This window comes from Pyrgilauda ruficollis, unplaced genomic scaffold, assembly GCF_017590135.1.
Source record: "Pyrgilauda ruficollis isolate IOZ18807 unplaced genomic scaffold, ASM1759013v1 scaffold16, whole genome shotgun sequence".
Taxonomy (NCBI): Eukaryota; Metazoa; Chordata; class Aves; order Passeriformes; family Passeridae; genus Pyrgilauda; species Pyrgilauda ruficollis.
In genome coordinates, this window is record NW_024514764.1 from 2,718,157 (window position 1) to 2,737,393 (window position 19,237).

Here is a 19,237-nt window from a genome sequence, read left to right on the forward strand (position 1 = left end):
ATGACTGGATTAAGCTTTCCTGCAGTTAAAAGCTATTTTGTATACTAACTACTGAAAGGAGCAGCAGGAGAGCAATTTTTTAACTGCTGTGGTGATTTCTGATTTCTTTTTGCTTAATATCTGTTGAAGTCATTCCAAGTCTGTGAGTTCACACTTGTGGTTTGTAATGGATGCCATAGTATTTCTATGGCATATCACAACTCCTGGATGTGTTAGTTTACAGCTCAAGAAGTGTTGGAATCACAAATTAGATAATGGTAATAAAGATCAGATTAAATAAGTGATTACAAATTTGAAAACATTTTAAATGTCATTTTTAATTTTATAAGTGAAAACAACTTTTCTGCAATATCATCATAGGAAGGAAGGACAGAAGCAGGGAACACGGGCTATAAAATGCCTAGAAAGTGCATGTACTGCTAAAAAACTTCTAAAATTAAAGCCAGTATTACAAGACCTTTATTAGTGTCCCACTGAGTTTCAGTTGTTACATTTGGGTTTTTGACCAGCACACCAAAATTTCAACCAATGGCAAGCATTTTGTTTCCTATTCAACACTATATTAAATACTAAATCAAATAATTATTTGCTCAGTAGAAGGAGTTCTGCAGTAATATCAGCTGATCATTGCTATTTTCTCTGGAACAGCTCCACGGGGATTGTGCTCACAGAGCAGCCTGGCCAAAGCCTCACAACAAAGGCATCACCTCAAGCTCCAGGGAGAGGAGTGATCCCTGGGACACATCCCTGGGGGCTGATGGGCAGCACAGGCAGTTAGGACAGAGCTTAGCTGTGATTCTGCAGGGCTTTTCCAAGGTGGAATTCCGAAGGAAGCAAAAGGGAGAGTCTGACATTCCTACATGGCAGTGAAGGACCACTCCACTGAATGTCATTTCTCAGGGCTTGAACCTTATAACAGACTGTGTTTAGCAGGAGTTTGCTAGCAGAAATCTTTTACAATTCTTAGCCACTCATCCAATATACTTATTACTTTCCCATTAAACATTATGTCCCCAAAAAAGTGTGGATGTATTATATCCATACACAAGGGATTATTTGATAAAGATTTTTTTTAATGTCAGGTAAAAACCTGACAAAAAAAAAAAAAAAAGTGTTCATGTTGAGAATTACGCTGATGAGTGAACTCTTCTTTGAATCATTTAGTGGAGAAATCCCTTACTAATGTCCTGAGGGAACTGCTGACAGTGTGCAATAATTTCTGGTTCAGCGCAGCAGATTACAAGATATCTTGCATTTTATGAAATTCAGGCAAGTGCTTCTTTTGCACTCTGAGATCCATCTGTGAGCTCCCTGGTACGCTCCCAAAAATTAAAGGGCCTGTGACTTTCTTTTTTTCAGCTGCAGTGGATGCTGTGGCTGTGAGCTGACTGAGGCACTGTGTGACCTTCTGCTTCACTGCCTTCTACTCCCCAAAGTCCAGCTTCTCCAATTATGTAGCATTTGTTAAATTCACCTTTGAAGTGAAATACAGTTACTTCCAGAATAATGGTAGAGAGTAAGGTTCGTGAGAATGTGTGAAGACTTCAGATGAAGCTCTTTCACCTTTAGCATTCCTCCCACTACAACCTGCTTTGTAAAGATTTTTCTCTATTGTTTTACCTTTATTGTGCTCGTTGCTTCAATGTAATCTTTACCACATATAAATACTGGCATTCAGTGAGAATTTCACCCAAGCAGTGTGAAGTTCATAAGATCAGGGAGATTTTCCCCTAACTACAGCCTTGCCTCATGATTCTGCATCCCGTTGGACTGCCCTGGTCTTCCTGGCCCTCTGGGGACTGATGTCTCCCCCAAAATATGTAATCCCCATGCAAGTATCAGAGCAAATATGGAATAAGTGGCTCCCAGGATGTGAAACTGCAAAGAAAATTCTGCTGTAGTGTAGCAGAAGAACAAAGCCCTTGCCAATACTCCCTTAACTTGTCCATACTGTGAAAAACCATCCAAATTTTTCTCACAGAGATATTGAAACCCACAGTAGGATTTTTGACAAATTGGGAAAGCTTTTGAAAGCATCAAGCAGAGAGCATGCATTGTTTTTGTAGGAATATTCTGTATTTCATTATGTGAGAACACTGACAAACACATTATTTAGCAGATTAGCACTTTTGGCTTTAGTTTTCAAAATGAGGAATTAATACCCCTTGGCTATGCAGCTCATGAGCTGTTTTTGCTCAGGGATGCTCAGTGTAACACAGGCTGCTCCCCAGTTCCTAAAGCTGGAAGCTGAGAAAAACAGCATGTTGCTTTTGAGGTCTTTAGTTACTGATTACCAGCAAAGCCTCGTAAAACAGAGCTCTGGTTTCATATGATCCAAGAACTGCATATTCTTCTTCCACCAGGGTCTCTGAACTTGAAATAAAAGCTTATGGTCCACGTGCCACCTGGATCACAAGGCCCTATGAGAGCTAGAATGCAAAAATAGTACTAGATGAAAGGTTAATATTTATGACAAAATAAAGAAGGAAAGATTTTTTTTTTCACAAAGTTTCTTTAGTTTTAACTTCAGTACAAGTTTTCTTGCCTCACTGTAGCCTGCCATGTAACCTTCTCTAATGAGCTGGGTACAAATTAGGAGCTGGCAGGAAATTGCTTCACAAGCACTCAGAAACCGTGTGACAACATTTGCATGAGTCAAGAACATTTTCAGACTGCAGTGACACAGTGCTGTCACCTGCCCCCTCCTGCAGGGAAAGGCAAGGTCTGAGCTCCCAGCTACCTACACTCACATCCCTCAGTGCCTCCACAGCCAGCTGCAGACACAGACCTGCCTTAACCATTCTTGTGTGCAGCCACTTACAGGTGCTGGCTCATCACATCTGTGCAGGTTCACATCAGTACAGCTTGGAGGAGCAAAGGAGGTGGGGATGAAAGCCTTCATTGCCTGCAGCTAGTGTTTGTCTTTGCTCTGAGCCCTGCAGGTTCATTCCCTTCTTGCCTTGCACCATGCCCTTTGGCATTGACTCTCTGGAGCAAAGGCATCCTCTGACTTGTAAAGAGCTCGGTGGAGTTGGCTGAGTACAGATTCATTACTGGAGAGCGATGAGCAGTAGTTCACAGACTCAAGATAGCACTTCTGGGAACTGTCATTTCCCAGACGAGCTGTGGACAGGCTGCACTTCAAACAGCTTCAATATTGGGCAAATTCAGCATTAGTCAGAAGTGGTTCTGAGTTCACCCCATATGACATGGAAGCACAAAAAAGTACCGGGATTGCAGCTGTCCTGCTTGGAGTTCATTTGTCACTTGTGTCCCTTGCTCAGGAGCAGAGCCAGAGATGGATGACTGCCTGGAGACCCTGAAGGATGAGGAGGAGGCTTTGTGGGAGAATGTGGAGTGCAACCGACACATGCTGAGCCGCTACATCAACCCAGCCAAACTGACCCCCTACTTACGGCAGTGCAAAGTCATCGACGAGCAGGATGAGGATGAGGTGCTCAACTCACTCATGCTGCCCTCCAAAATCAACAGAGCAGGTAATTATCTGGTCAGTGGCTCCATCTGAATCTCTGTCTGAATAGTTTTGCTCTACTAAGTCTGGAGAGAGCCTGCATCAAGTTACAGATTATCAGATTGAAACTCATTTTATTTACAGGAGGTTTAAAGTACAGGGAGATTCTGCTGCTATTTTGATAACAAAGACTCTTTCCAGTACTGTGCAGACTGGAGCTCATGGGGTTCAAATTCCCATCAAAGCTTTGGCAAATATTTCAGTTAACACAAGCAGCAGTCAGTGCCATTCCAGGAGTAGCTTTTCAGCTGTCTTGCAGTACTTTGTGATTTGTCACTGGAAGATATGCCATCCCTGCTTGGTAAAGGCTGCACTGAACAACTTGTCCTTTGAAATTTCTGTTCCAGAGACCAATTTGCCCACACTCCCTCAGAATAACACAGCACAAACATACAGAATTTTTGGCATTACTTTATGGGTTCAGCTGAACTCAGTTAATCAGCCGGATTTTGCACAGCTCGTTGCCAAGGCAGGGATGAACCTTAGGAACATCAGGGATGTGATATTTGCTCATGCTGCTCGTGGGGCTGATGTGTCACCTCTCTGCTGTCTGTACTCAGGCCGGCTGCTGGACATCCTCCACACCAAGGGCCAGAGGGGCTATGTGGTGTTCTTAGAGAGCCTGGAGTTTTACTACCCTGAACTCTACAAACTGGTGACAGGGAAAGAGCCTACACGGAGATTTTCCACTATTGTTGGTGAGTAGAATCAATCACAAAGGAGCCTGTTTAAGTAAGGATTCTCTGGAAGACTGGCGTGGTTTTTTTCAGCAAGAAGTAGAAATAAAAGCTAATATTGTTGTAGAATGCTTTCAGTCTCCTTCAAAGCAAAATGTGGTTGGGAATGTTTAAAGCAAAGGGACATCCCAGCTGTCTGAATGAAGCTTCAAATGGAATGATAGGCATTACCAGAATTCTCAAGAGAAGCTATATTGCAACAGTGGACTAAATTACACTGACAACTTACACATGTGCAGCACACTTTAAGCATTCAGATTAATTGTACTTGCACAGATTCATTGTACAAAGGTTGTGCTGTTTCCACAGGCTCAGCTAAAACAAGACAAATGTAAAGGCTTCATCTTCTATCCAGACAAGCTGTATGTGTGTATATTGTGATGCTGATACCAGTGTACTGTGTAATATTTGTGCTGTTTCCAGTTAGACATACAGCTGTGTGTGAATTTGTGTAAATTCTGTAACTTTGTACATATTCTGGACCTTTTGTTTCTTACATTGTTCTGCTGATCCTACTTATTACATTATTAATAAAGTAACTTAATAAGGTACTTTACCAGACATTGATAAGCTGTTCAAACATTTTCAGTGGAGGAGGGACACGAAGGCCTTACCCATTTCCTAATGAATGAGATCATCAAGCTCCAGCAGCAGGTGAAGACAAAAGACGTGCAGCGCTGTGAGCTCCTGGCCAAGTCCCGCCAGCTGGAGGATGAGAGAAAGCAGCTAAAGCTGAACAAGATAGAGCTGCTGACCTTCCAGGAGAGATACAACAAGATGAAGGAGGAGAGGAATAACTACAATGATGAGCTGGTCAAGGTGAAAGATGAGAACTACAATCTGGCCATGAGATATGCCCAGCTGAGTGACGAGAAGAGCATGGCTGTGATAAGGAGCCGGGACCTGCAGCTGGAGGTGAGGCAAATGCTCTGGGCAGCAATGGAGGTGCCAGTGGCAGCTGGGAAGATGAGACCTTCTCTGACAGCAGAAAGATGTGGAGCTCTCATTTGCTTTGCTTATGCAGATGATTGAAGGCATCACTGTACAGAAATGCCAACTGCAGTGAGGTGTACTAATGGCAGATAATGAATTAACAGAATAGAACGCAAATATAAATAAAATGTAAAACATAACTGCTTGTTAAAATCTTAATTTTAGCTTTTTTAGGCTCAGTAATATCTTGGTACACTTATCCAGCAGTATTGCAGCTGTGGGGGGATTCATTCAGAAAGATATCCTGAATTTTCTCCTGTTTTTCCTGATCCAGATAGTCCATGTGCAAAAAGCACAATGTGTGGTCAGCCTCTTACATATTCATTCTGTTTCTTATCTCTTTATTTATTGGAGGATTGAGAACGTGCCACATTTTTTTTTTAGTCCAGGTAGTCTAAAATTTCACAACCAGCCCATATGAGTTGTAGCTGGCAAGTAGCAGGTTTGTATTTGAAACTTCACCAGTTAAGTTGTGGACATTCAGCACCTAGTTATCAACCTCTCATTAGTATTCACAGTTTAAGCTATTTTCCCCTGTATGTTTTCCACCTGGAAGTGAGAGTTTTTTCAGAACACTAAATGTCAGAGCTAGAGAAAATCCCCTTCCTCTCCTCCTTCTCCTTTTCTCTGCTACCTCTAGATTGACCAGCTGAAGCATCGCTTGAACAAGGTGGAAGAGGAGTGCAAGCTGGAGAGGAACCAGTCTTTGAAGCTGAAAAATGATATTGAAAACAGACCCAAAAAGGAACAGGTTCTGGAGCTGGAGCGGGAAAATGAGATGATGAAGACTAAAATCCAGGAGTTACAGTCCATCATTCAGGTATAAAAGCTGATTGCTGCCTTTAAAATCCAAACTCACACATACTCCAGTTACAGTGCAGGAGATGTTGGCTGAAACCTCTGCCTGCAAAGCTGCAACCAGCAGAAGTGCAAATTTTGGATAGACAGAAGGCTGCTTGTACAGCTCCCAGCTGCCTGGAGTGCTCCCTGTGCAGACACATGCATGAGGAGGAGTTCTACAAAAATAGTCCTCTAAAAAAATCAAGTGTACATCAGAAATTGGCTCTTCCAGGAGTGCAGTGTTTAATTGCTGAACATTGTACCAGCCTGTCATTACAAATCTGTGTTAAACAGCCAGCACAGAACTTTTTGACAGTGGCTCTGGGTACCCTGTGCTAGGCTGTTGTCATGTCTTTGCCAAAAGGTTTTAATGAAGCAGAGGATGATAAAGGTTCCTGTACTTGAGTGGTCACTAAGCTCCAGGGTGCCCTGCAGAACCTGCACAGGCAGCTTCACCAGCCTGTGTTTGGGCAGGTAGGGAAAACAGTTGATGTGCAGCACATTTAGGACTCCTCTCTGAACAACTTAGCCAAATATTGGGATATATGTGAGATTACTTAGCACTTTGTTAGAAAAGGCTCGTGGCATTTTAAAATGACACTTAAAAATTATCAGTAGAAGGCGTTTCAGAAATGGCTCTAGCCTCTAGCAGTGCCTAACAATTCTTAGTTCTAACACAAATCCAATTCAAAGTTTGAAAAAGAATGTAGAATAGAAGATTCTGGGAGTTCTGGTCCATGTAGGTCTCTTATATTAATTGAAATGGTCTTACAGCACTTAAAGAAACAGAGAAATAGCTAAAAATAGGATTTAAATTCTCCTAAGTGAAAGTATAAATAAACTCGAACCAGTTTGGTTTAGAAATGCTTAGGTATGCTTAGAAATACTGGGTAACCTAAATGTCCCTGAAATCTCCAACTCAGTCTAGATATTTCAAAAATAAATATGCATATTCCTTGCTAGCCTTTTATGCTTTTTTCATCTTCCATTTATGGTTAATTTTGTATGGCAATTATGTGTTGGAACCTGCTTTGGTAATCTTGTTCATTTTAAATCTACAAGAAATTATATTCCTGGACGATGTAGAAAATGAAGCAGTGGTACAAGGTACTCCAGGCATGTTTAATATTCTCTGAGCACAGCCCTGCAAAGCCTGTGCATGCCTTAAAAATTCTCCTGAATATTTTCTTAGGCCCTGCTCTTTGGAAAAGGGTGATTTTTGTGCTCAGTGAGAGCTGATTAATAGAAAAGAGTTTTGAATGCAGGGCTTGGAGTGAAGAATTGTCACTGCATCCAAACTGGATCAAATTATAGCCAGTACAATAGAGCAGTAAAACAGTTCCTTCATCAGACTATTCTGACAGCAAGACAGATTTTATTCATCTTTTCTGACACTGCTTTAAAATATGAACAGATGTCCATCTTTTGTCCTGCTTCCCCATTGCAGTAGCTTGTTCATTTGCTATTCCTCTTGCTTGTTACTGTCTCTGATACTTCTCTCCCTGCAAAACTATTTTCTGTTTCCCTGTCCTGACTCTAAAAAATGTCTTTCCTCAGGCTGACAAGAGGGGTTTGCCAGATTCAGACAAAGCCATTTTGGATATTCTGGAACACGACCGTAAGGAGGCACTGGAGGATCGCCATGAGCTGGTCAACAAGATCTTCAATCTCCAAGAGGAGATTCGTCATGTGGAGGACTTGAGAGACAAGGTGAGGAATGGAAGGGTAGAGAGATGGAATATCCCAGGCTGGTGCCCAAAATGCCTGTGAGAGCAGTGGTGGCTAACAGTTTGTCATTTCCAGTATCTTGAGGAGAAAGAAGATTTGGAGTTAAAGTGCTCAACACTAGGAAAAGACTGTGAGATGTACAAGCACCGCATGAACACTGTGATGATACAGCTGGAAGAGGTGGAAAAGGAGCGGGACCAGGTATCTCACAGTTAAAGTAGGGGAATATCAATAGCAAAAGCCTCTATCTGCTCTGTGTCACTTTGGGGAATTGTAGGTAATTGGGCCCAAAATACCATTATAAGATAAGCAGTTAAAAGAATTACTTGTTGGGATTTGCATTATGGTAATTAAACACAGGGTAATATTGGGTTGTTTCCACAGTGTAGCATCTGGCAGGCAGGACCAGGCTCTTAACAGCAGATCCTGCAAGGCTTTACATCAGTGTTAAGTCACCCCATTTGCACTCTGGGACATTTTCCCACCAACCCAGAGGGAGCTGTAAATGAACTACCCTCATCAACATAATTTTTAATGGTGCTACTGTGGCACATGTTGGTCCTGATTGCTGTGTTAATGGGTGACTGGGTACCACTTCTGAAGTCCCCATTTCCAACACCTCACAAACAAAAGCAGCAGGAGGAGGATCTGCTGCCCAGGTGCCAAGGAGGTTTCGTGCCCCGCTGCAGGCGTTCCGCTCGCGCGACGAGGCGCAGACGCAGTACTCGCACTGTCTGATTGAGAAGGACAAATACAGGAAGCAGATCCGGGAGCTGGAGGAGAGGAACGACGAGCTCCGAATCGAGGTGGTGCGCAAGGAAGCGTGCATCGTCAACCTGGAGTGCAAACTGCGGCGCCTCTCCAAGGACAGCAACTTCCTCGACCAGGTATGGCTGAGCAAGACAGACAGCATCTCTTCTGTTCACAGAATTCACAGAATGAGCAGGTTGGAAGAGACCTTAAAGATTACGGAGTCCAACCCACGTCCTAACACCTCAACTAAACCCTGGCACCCAGTGCCACATCCAGTCTTGGTTTAGACACATCCAGGGATGGCGACTCCACCACCTCCCTGGGCAGACCATTCCAGTACTTTATCACTCTTTCTGTAAAAAACTTTTTCCTAATATCCAACCTATATGTCCCTTGACACAGCTTGAGACTGTGTCCTCTGGTTCTGTCAGTGCTGCCTGGAGAAAGAGACTCACCCCACCTGACTACAACCACCTTTCAGGGAGTTGTAGAGAGCTGTAAGGAAGAGATTTGTTAAGACTTGCTTTTACAAACATTTTGGTCTGGAAGGGAGTGAGGCCTTTTCTAATTCTTTCCATAAATTAACTGAAAAAAATAATCTCCTACTAAATGTCAGTGTTGTGAATTCTTTGCTCTAGTGTTTTGCAAGTTGTCTGTCATGCACATGGCTTCCCGAAGGCTGCCATTCAACAGCTTGACTTTAAATGGAAAGGAAAAATGCAGAAAATCAATTATTTTCTACACTGGAGTAGAAACTACAAATATTTTTAGGAACACGAGTGAAAAAGAATTTAATCTGTGAACAGAAATCCCCACAAATCTCAGCCCAAATTACTGATTGGGTCTGGAGCCACATTCTGTGTGAGCTTCTGAAGCCCTGGAGTTGCAATGGGTTCAATCAGATTACTCTAAAGGAAGATTATGAGTTTGTTGTACCAAACTGGTCTCAGAAATAAAATGTTCCCTTGTGATCTTTAGAGTTTGCCACGGAATCTTCCCATTACCGTTATCTCCCAGGCCTTTGGGACTTCTGGCCCAAAAGCCAATGGTCAGGAAGCCGATGACTCCTCCACTTCTGAGGACTCTCCAGAAGACAACAAATTCTTCTTGCCTGATCAAGTTCGTCTCAAGAGAAGAGTGAACCTAAAGGGAATCCAGGTGGGTCTGAATCCGAGGCTGGAATAACACAGAGCAGGGACTTTGAGAATTATCAGACATAACACATGTTGTGGCTGTGCCTCTGAAACTGCTGTAAAGAATAGATCTGTGTATGATAGTGAGCTGTGTGTGATAGTTTTTGCCCTGTGGTGATTTGCATCTTGAACAGCAGATCTAATCAGGCTTCATAGACTGTTTTCTGTCCCTTCTCCCCATTTTCTGTTTTCTTCTTGCTTCTGCTGTTCATTCACATTCTTGGAGCGTTGTCAATAAATTGATTCTTTGCCTTCTTAACATTAGTGGGAAAAAAAAATGACATAATGCCTGAGGTCCAGCACACACTGAAGGTGAAAAACAAAGCGTTGGTGGAAAAGCTCTCAGCAGCTGGAAGGAAAAATAGAAAGAAATAGACACAATCTAGGGCAAAATTAACTATCTAATTTAGAATTAAATTATGACAATTTCCTCACCCCTAACAGGAAGGGGGTAGCATGAGTTAGGTTCATGCTTTCCCCGACTAGCTGCATTCACATGGCTATTATCTGATGCTGGATTCATGATCAGTAAAAAACCACACAAAAATCTAATATTCGGGCTTTTGAGGTTCTCTTCCCTTTCATCTGCACTTGAATTCTCCCTGCCCTTCATAACCTTTCTGAGCTCTGACTGTTGTTATTACTTATGGCAATAGAGCTGCATTTTTCACATTGCACACTCCAAAAGGATGCCTGTTGTATTAACAGCTGCCTGAAACCAGTCCCAAGGCACCCACTTCACCTTTTGTCTCTTTTTTTCTTCAGCAGAATCTGAAAATTGCAATGCATTTGGGCCAGGCATTCAAAAGTAGCCAGGTTGCTCACACTCCATCACTGCTGTTGTATTTAGATACCTAAATATCTTCTAAATTTGGGGTCCTGTTGTTTAGAGGAGGGCAAGTATATTACAACATAACAGTGAAAAAAGGTGGTGAAAATATCTGGCTTACAGTGTGTGGCAAATATTCTGCATTTTTGCTGATTTTTGTCCTCTTTCTTTTAGATAAGTCCAAGAGCTAAATCTCCTGTCAGCATGAACAAAACATCAGAGTTTCAAGGTCAGAAAGAGCACTCATGTCCTTATTCCTTTTCCATTGCTTTGTCTCTTTCACTTAATCTCTTTAAGTTGTTTAAACAAATATGCCAACCAGGGAAATTCTTAACTAAGTCCAAGTCAGTAAAAAAAACCAAAACAGTGTCTCTCACAGTTAGTTACAAATGTAATGATTAAAAGTGGTCCAGAGTTCTACTTCATTGTGCTCTCCATCCAAAGGTACCTCCCCAGGCACACGATGTGCATCCCATAGCTTACCTAAATCTTCTGTTTACTCAGTTTTCCATTTAATTTACAGAAGTTGTAAAGTCATTTGTGTAACATCTGTACTAAAAATCATTATACCATTCTCCTTTTGCTGTTGGAAAAATCATTCAAGCTGAAAAGGCCCTAATCTAGTGATTGTCTAATGAGTTCCTTTGTCCTTCAGCAAAAGGGAATTAATTTTAAATCTAAAACATTGCAAAGCCTAGGGGAGGGGGATTGACCCATGCCCCAGCCAGCTGCCAAGTTACCAAATTTGTTGCTGTACACACATGTTTGAGCTACTCCTAATTCCTCTTGTTTGTGTAACACTACCCCTGAAACACCAAACCCCATCAGAGGCAGGACTTCCTTCAGTAGCTGTGTGAGGCCCTGTTGGATAAAATATCCTGGGGAACACAGCTCCTTCTCCAAGGAATTCCATGTTAAACAGCAGCTTTGTTGTCAGGCAGTGTGCAACATTAGTACCAGTCAGAGGTGCTGAGGAAGAGAAGGAGTCCACATTCACTCTGTGTTACCTGGGGCTGCTGAGGCATCTCAGGCTTCTTGATCTTTGTTGTAAATTCTTTGTTGTAACAAAGTGCAATTCAATGAGCCAACCTTGCAAATTGACAGATTCAGGTGGTGTAATTAAAACATAAATTCATGAAACAGTCCTTCTTTAATTTGTCAAATAGCATTCACAGATCTACTAAAAACACCCAGGACAGAGCTGAGAGACAAAGTGGGCAGGAGTCTGTGCAGAGGGTGGGAATTTCTGTGCTTTGCTGGGAACTGCTGGGGAATGGGAACCAGAACTGCAGAGCAGGGACGTGTCCGGGGCCCCTGTCCAGTACCAGACCAGCTGAAATGGAAAGAGAACATAAGTGCAGGGGCACATCTGTGAAAGGCTCTGCATTGGAAGTGCTCTGACATGTTTCTCTCTGGTGTGTTTTCTCTGTGTGCTTCCCTTGCCCCTGGAGTGCAGCAGCCAGAGCTCAGGATGAAGACGGGGCCGAGGGCAGCACCGGCCGCACGGACACGAGCTCCTCTGTGTCCATCAGTAACTCCATCAGCAGCTGTGAAGTCACCAAGATTGTAAGGATGCCCCTTGCTTGTCTACAGCCATCTCTCCTAGTGTGGTTCAGAGCTTGCACAACTCAGTATTAGCCCTTCCCCAGCATCCCAGCTGTGATCCCATTCAAGGCCCTTGTCAGAAGCTCCCTTAATCCTTTTGCCAGCATTTTGTTAGAACTATGTTATTAGCCTTTCCCAAAATCACAAAATTGGTTTATGTTTATTTAAAGATATTTCAGAGGTATTTATGACCTCTTGCTGTCTCCTCATGCCATTTAACATTTACTGTTGGAAGAAAGAGATTTGCTTTAAAAGCTGCTTTGTAACTTATCTGAGAAAATGTTAAGGGTTTTTTGAGTTCTATAATGCTTTTCCTGTCTATAAGTAACAGCGAGTGAGGAAAGGGGTGCAGATCACAGTTGGAAATTTCTGCATACCATAGTCAAACCATTTCTTCCCTGCTTGCTGTATCCCCATAATCTTCCAAGGTAGATATTCCATTATACATATGTGAGCACTGACACAGCAGGACAGGCAGATAGAGAGAGTGCTCTTGCAGAGTGTTAATAACAAAGAACAAAACATCTTTCTAGAACACCGTGAAAAATGCTGCCCCCAGGAAATTAAAATTATACTCAAGAATAGCCAGGAAAGAACTTGCTGCCACTCGTAATAAGCTTAGCTGGGTTAGGAATATTTGTTGGAATATCTGTTGGATGTTTAGATGACTTATACTGTTTTCCCTCTAGAGCAATTGAGGGTTTAGTTTCCAGTGCACTGGAAGATTAATTATTTAATATACAGAGATCTGTATTTTTCTTCCTCATTCCAACTACATATATATATTTCTATAAGTACACGTACTGCTTTTCATCCCCCTCCTCCTATGTCAGCTGTGTCACACACAGAAGTAAAGTTACAATGGCTCAGTAAATCAGGCAGTTGTGTGGTCACAGGAGAAGGTGCAGTGCCAGCTCACAAGCTGTGCATTGTGCTAAAAACTGGGAAATATGAATGCTCTTGGATTCTGCACAGGTAGAATGAACTTCTCTTTTTTCTGTCTGTGCTTCTCAGTGCAGAGTACAGCCAGTGCAGAGCACCCTCGCTAACGCTGCTGTGAGTTAGAAGTGAGAGCACATTTCAGCCAGATAACCTTTCTGACACCTTTTGGTTTCTCCTTCAAAGCAAACCCTGCGAAATCGCAACGACAGCATCATGTCAACCACCCCCGAGCCTCCCGGCAACGACTCCATCGTGCGGCGCTGCAAGGAGGACACCCCTCACTGCAGGTGGGGAAACCTGCCCTGAGCCTGCTGCCACAGGGACAAGGGAAAAGGGGCTCTAGAGCTCCTCGTGTCTGCCTTTGGTTGGAGAGCCTCTATAGAGAAACCTGCCCTGAGCCTGCTGCCACAGGGACAAGGGAAAAGGGGCTCTAGTTGGAGAGCCTCTATAGACCCACAGAATTCACAGAATCCCTGGGTTGGAAGTGACCTTAAAGATCATCAAGTCAAACCCATGCCCTAACACCTCAACTAAACCATGGCACCCAGTGCCACATCCAGGCTTTTTTTAAGCACACCCAGGGGTGGTGACTCCACCACCTCCCTGGGCAGGCCATTTCAGAGCTTTATCATCCTTTCTGCAAAGAACTTTTTCCTGATATCCAACCTATATTTCCCTTGATGCAGCTTAAGACTGTGTCCTCTGGTTCTGTCTATAAGGCATAGGATTAACCTAAACTTCTCAAGGTTCAGCCCTTCATCCCACATTTTGTCCAAAGCACTCAGGGGTGTCTGAAGTTCAGGTGGGATGAATGACACATTGACTGTAATGCACAGAAACACAAACAGGACTGGAATGCCTCAGCACTTATGCTATTGGAGAGAGTGCTCTCCCTGCCTTTGCACACTGATCCAGACTCAGTTTTTGCCCCTCAGCTCCCTGCTGCCCTCATGTCCCTGTTCTTTCCCCTTCTCTCAAAGCCCCCCTTCCTCAAAAAGCTGCAGAAGTAGAGCAGAGCTGTTTGCACGTCTGTGAGGAGTGAGAGGAGAGGCAGAGGAGGGAGCTGGTTTTTGTGAGTCTCAGGCTTTGTTTCTCAGCAGAGAAGGGAGGGGAGAGAGGCTTTGCCCTTGGCTTCACCTTCTGCTGCAGCTTCCACTTCTGTCAGGTCAGGGCCCCTGGAGTTCCCCTGGCAGTGAAATCACATCAGCTGGTGAGTGGGAAGTTGGTGGCAGGAAGGAAAGAAACCTCTCCAGCCTCACAGTTCCCTAAAGGGCACTGATCCCTTTTTAAAAAGGTTTTTGGCAATGTGATACTCAGACATGCTGTATTGGTGTGGTGTCAATAGCATCAGTGTCTGCATCAGAAATACCAGGAGACACAAATACATTCCCTAAAGGTAGCAAGGAGAAGGAGAAAAGAACAGAGCAGACCAATTTAGAAGAAAGCAATATATGTTGGAGGGTTTAGATCTTTATTAGATCTGTTTTTAATATCTAATCTTTATTAAAACTTTATTCAGATTTTTATGTTTTTCAAAGTAATCTGATCTTGGGCAGACTGCCACTTCTGCCTCTCTCTCTGGACAGCTTTGCAAGACAGCTTTCCACTGAGAGCATCCTCAGCTGGTTCTCCCACATAATTTTCTAGGCTGCTGAGGATTTAAGCAGTGTTTATTTTAGTCTCCCTTAGCTTCTCCTTCATTGTCCTCCAAGTCCCTTTTTAAAGTGTGTTGTAACAATTCAAGATGGAAAAAAGGGGATTTTTATTAATTATTTGAATGTTTTGTGCTTCAGGTGCTTGAGAAGCCTTTGGCATGCCTGAACTTTTCAATATTTGCAGTGTATTACAGAACACAGCGGAGATTACATGGAGATTATTCATTTTGTAGACTTATTTCACTGTAACTCTGACTATATTCTGTTCCGTGTGTTAAGGCATTGGAAGACTGAGTTGTACTGAAATCTGAATTTTTCCCTCATATTAGATATTCTTCATGTGGAAAGAACAGGTACTCTGGAACAAGGTCTGAATGGGGATTTACTTTGTTGAGCTGATAATCACTAAAGTCAAGTATCTCAAGAGCCTGCCCAAAAGTTCAGTGTAGTTTATAACTTTATAATTAGCATGATAAATTTTTGGGACTTATTTGTGAACATAATCCAGAATAATTGCTGTTTGCAAGCCAAGTTTCAGGTTTCACAGTTCATCTCTTAATTTGTGTGGAAAAAAAGGTGAGATCATCATTTAATGTAGGAAAACGTAGATTATTTCCCTGCTTATGCATGGAGTAAAAATAGCTGATTCTCTGCAGCCTGGCTGCAGAAATTCACCCTTCAGCTGAAGCCAAATATGAGGAATATCAGCTCCACAGGAGACCTACAAATCATTTTGAATGGGAAAAACAACAAGCTCTTATTTAAACAGCTTTGCAACCAAAGGACATGCTTTAATGAAGTCCTTCTAGTGAAGCTGACAGATCACTCACTTGGCTGGACAGCTCCAATACCCCTGAAAGAGCAAAGTTTTAGTGAATTTAGAGTGGCTTTAAGGCCAGCCAACCTAGTCACCTTTGCAGGAATGGCAGTGTCACTGGGAGCTGGGCTGGGACCAGAGCTGTGGCAGTTCCTGTGCAGAAGCCTGCAGCACTTTGCCATTCTGTACTGCAGGTACCTGAGTAGTCATGAGAGCTACCCTGAAACTGCTATACAATGCTTCAAGTACTTTAAATCAAGCATATAAATTATTCCTCTTCTGCTGCACCTCAGTAACTTCCCTTGCATTCACTCTGTCCATCAGTGAACTTCTGGCTTTTTGCTCTGTTGTGGAAAGCCCCCATGGTGCAGTGCATGCACAGCAGACATGGTGCAGCCCTTTATCTCTGTGCTGAACCAAGTGTGGTGTGAGTCACAAACCAGACCATCAGTCAGCAGCTTCCTGTTGTCCTCAGCAAAATCTTCATTCCCTCACTGCTGTTGGCAGCTCTGCCTTCTGAACCTTCTTGCTGTTTCACATGTTTCCCATGCTAGCTGTCACATGTTGTCTCCTGCCCTTTTCTGTATCGCCCCTGGACCCTCAAGGATGTTACTTGCTTATTTTTTTACAGCTGCACCATTGCCTGATGCAACATCTCCAACATCTTCCTTTTTCACAGAAGAAGTTCCTCCTTCAGAACTTAATGAAATCTACTGAAGGTGGAAATCTGCTGAAAGCTTGAAACTGTTCAGCTTTCTCTTCCATTATCTCATGCTTTGTTTTTAATTCCAGCCTGGTTGAAGAGGACAATGACAGCTTTGGATGTGATGCTTTGGAGATGGATGGTAAGCAAGAGGATATCATGTATAATTGAAATATGAGCTAATATGTGATCAGCTCCCCAGCTACAGAGACTGTCAGATAACCAGCCCTGCTCAAAGTAAATGTGACACAGCCTGTAAGTAAATCAAGAAAACAAAGGATGATCAGCTCCCCAGCTACAGAGACTGTCAGATAACCAGCCCTGCTCTAAGTAAATGTGACACATAGCCTGTGAGTAAATCAAGAAAACAAAGGGTCTGCCAGTGGTGAGAAGGGGAAAACAGTCATTTCCTGAAGAACTAAGAGGGAAGAGGGTTAGTTTTGTTACCACTAGTGTGGTCAAACACTGAACAGGGTTGTCCAGAGAGTTTTAGCCAAACTCTTCATCCTTGAGATATCAAAACCCAACTGGACAAAGTTCTGAGCAATTTCCTTGAGCTGACCCTGCATTGACCTTTGACTAGACAGTCTCCAGATTTTGTTCAGGATCCAGAGGTCCCTTCCCACTTTCTGTTCTATGAGAGTGGCATCCATTATGCCATGTCCTGTGGATATGAATCACATTTCTGCATGAAGAATTTCCTACTTCAGCTTTGGCTGGGATCAATTAAAATTCTTTTTCCCCTTTTCCATCTTTGTCACTTTATCTAGGACTCATTATCATTCTTGTTACTCTTTCCAGATGACAGTCACGACAGGCATTCACATGGAGCTCCTTCAGTGCACTCTTCCTCTTCTTCTCATCAGTCAGAAGGCCTGGATGCCTATGAGCTTGAGCATGTCAACTCCATATTTAGAAAGTTCTCTCTGGAAAGGTATTTGAGATGCCAGTTTACTTACCTTAGAGACTGAGACGAAAGGGTGCTGTGGTAGAAACTTTATTTATTTATTAGTTGCTGAAGTTATAACAGCAGGAGTGATTATGGTGGCAGCAGTATAATGCTATCTTGGAGCCCTTTCATGTTCTGTAAACCCATGAAGGTCATCCTGAAAATTCAAAAACTTCAAGGCAGACAAAATGTTCTAAAGGCTTCAATTTCTCCTTGTGATCTTGCTCTCTTGCTGCAAGAGCTTGCTGAGTGGAGAGCTGCTGTATACTGAGTTTTCAGAGATGCTCTTCTCCAGAACTTTTGCAGTAACAAAGAGGTTTTCTTTTAGAGTCCTTAGATACAAGTGCTTGATAATGCTAGAAGTTTATTTGTATATCTCTCATTTCTCATGCATTCATTTAACTCAGAGTGAGATAACCAGCTCTCCCTTCCTCTCCTGGACACAGGCCCTTCCGTCCCTCTGTCACGTCTGTGGGCCGCATCAGGAGCTCGTGTCACACGGTCCAGCGTGTGACACTCAACGGGGACAGCCTCAACTCAGAGATCACCCTGCTCGGGGGCAATGACAAAGGCAGCTTCGTCAGCTCTGTCAAGACAGGCTCCCTGGCAGAGAAAGCTGGCCTTCGGGAGGGACACCAGATCCTCCTGGTGAGCATGACATCGTCACCAAGCAGCCCTGGGTGTCTGCCCACCCACCTATGCTGTCCCTGGCAACCCATGAGCACAAGTTCAACAATGCTTCTGCCAAGTTTCTCTTTACTTAGTTTTCCCTCCATTGCCAATGTTCCCAAACCATTTCCCTGTTCAAATGCTTCCAAGGGGGGAAAAACACCCCACACAATTTTTATTCCTGCATTTATCCCCCTTCCCAGGGAAGCCTGGGATTGTGCAAGTGCTGCAGCTCTGTTGACTGCTAGCATTTCTTGTTTGAGAGAAAAAGAATCATATAATTAGGACATAATCTACATTCTTGTAACAAAGTGTCTGCTTTGTTTAATAAGGAAAAGATCATGGCACTTTAAAAAAATGGTTTAATTGACTCAGAGATTGAACTTGCACTGAAGAGTAATATTTCTTTCATATCTAGTTGGAGGGCTGCATTAAAGGGGAAAATCAAAGTGTTCCTTTGGATACTTGCACAAAGGAAGAAGTTCACTGGACAATTCAGAGGTGCAGTGGTCCAGTAACACTCCAGTATAAATCAAATCATGAAGGTAAGACCAAAAGTATTTCTTATCTCAAGTAGTCCAAGGGCTTTTATAGCAACTTGTCTGGAAGAGAATGATGGGACCAGCATATCCTTTGTATTGGGATAAATCTGGAGCATGCCACTGGTGTTAGTTACAGCTCCTCTGTGGAACTGCTTCAGCTTTTAGCCTGGTGCTGAGGAAAAAAAACAACATGTGCTTGTCAACAGGAGCCTGAAAAATTTACATGGTGGCCAATAGCAACATGAAACACACTCAAGCTTATTTTTATGTACAGTTTTCTGCAATATGATGTGGTGAGCTGAATGATCTTTATCCAGCTGGTCGATTTAGCATTTACCTGATGGAGTTACCTGTTTGTTACCTTTTGGGTTTATCTTATCTTTAACAGCTGGAGTTCATGTGTGGCGAATAGAATTTGATTTTAGTGTTCGGGTTCTATAATGATAATTTCAGGTTATGGATCAAAAATTACATTCCAAAATCCATTCTTTACTGGTGTGTATAAATGGGCATTCATGGTTTTTATGCTGGTTAGAGAATTTCAGCTGCATAGATCATGCAGGAAGTGATGCCTTTGATTTTCTTTGATGTTTTCAATTGTAGGAAAGACTATTGCAATTTTTTGAGCATCACTTAACTGCAGATAAAGCATGTTATAGATTCTGGGAGTGCCAATTAGAGCTAATAATAAGGAGAATAGCTTGTCATTAAAATTGGTGGCAGAACTCACATGGTACTTAGAGGGCAGAG

The 19,237-nt window shown here is 42.8% G+C and overlaps 1 protein-coding gene across 1 annotated transcript in view; it reads left to right on the plus strand.

The window, feature by feature from the left end:
* CARD11 (caspase recruitment domain family member 11) overlaps positions 1 to 19,237 on the plus strand; it is a 44,927-nt gene that overhangs the window by 17,401 nt on the left and 8,289 nt on the right. The window contains exons 2-16 of the mRNA XM_041462442.1: positions 3,285 to 3,497; positions 4,093 to 4,230; positions 4,859 to 5,184; positions 5,903 to 6,082; positions 7,660 to 7,812; positions 7,906 to 8,031; positions 8,520 to 8,717; positions 9,562 to 9,741; positions 10,780 to 10,834; positions 12,062 to 12,171; positions 13,336 to 13,439; positions 16,417 to 16,469; positions 17,129 to 17,261; positions 17,723 to 17,924; positions 18,364 to 18,490. Of these exons, the coding sequence (XP_041318376.1) occupies positions 3,285 to 3,497; positions 4,093 to 4,230; positions 4,859 to 5,184; positions 5,903 to 6,082; positions 7,660 to 7,812; positions 7,906 to 8,031; positions 8,520 to 8,717; positions 9,562 to 9,741; positions 10,780 to 10,834; positions 12,062 to 12,171; positions 13,336 to 13,439; positions 16,417 to 16,469; positions 17,129 to 17,261; positions 17,723 to 17,924; positions 18,364 to 18,490 (2,298 nt within the window). The remainder of the gene's footprint in view (positions 1 to 3,284; positions 3,498 to 4,092; positions 4,231 to 4,858; positions 5,185 to 5,902; positions 6,083 to 7,659; positions 7,813 to 7,905; positions 8,032 to 8,519; positions 8,718 to 9,561; positions 9,742 to 10,779; positions 10,835 to 12,061; positions 12,172 to 13,335; positions 13,440 to 16,416; positions 16,470 to 17,128; positions 17,262 to 17,722; positions 17,925 to 18,363; positions 18,491 to 19,237) is intronic.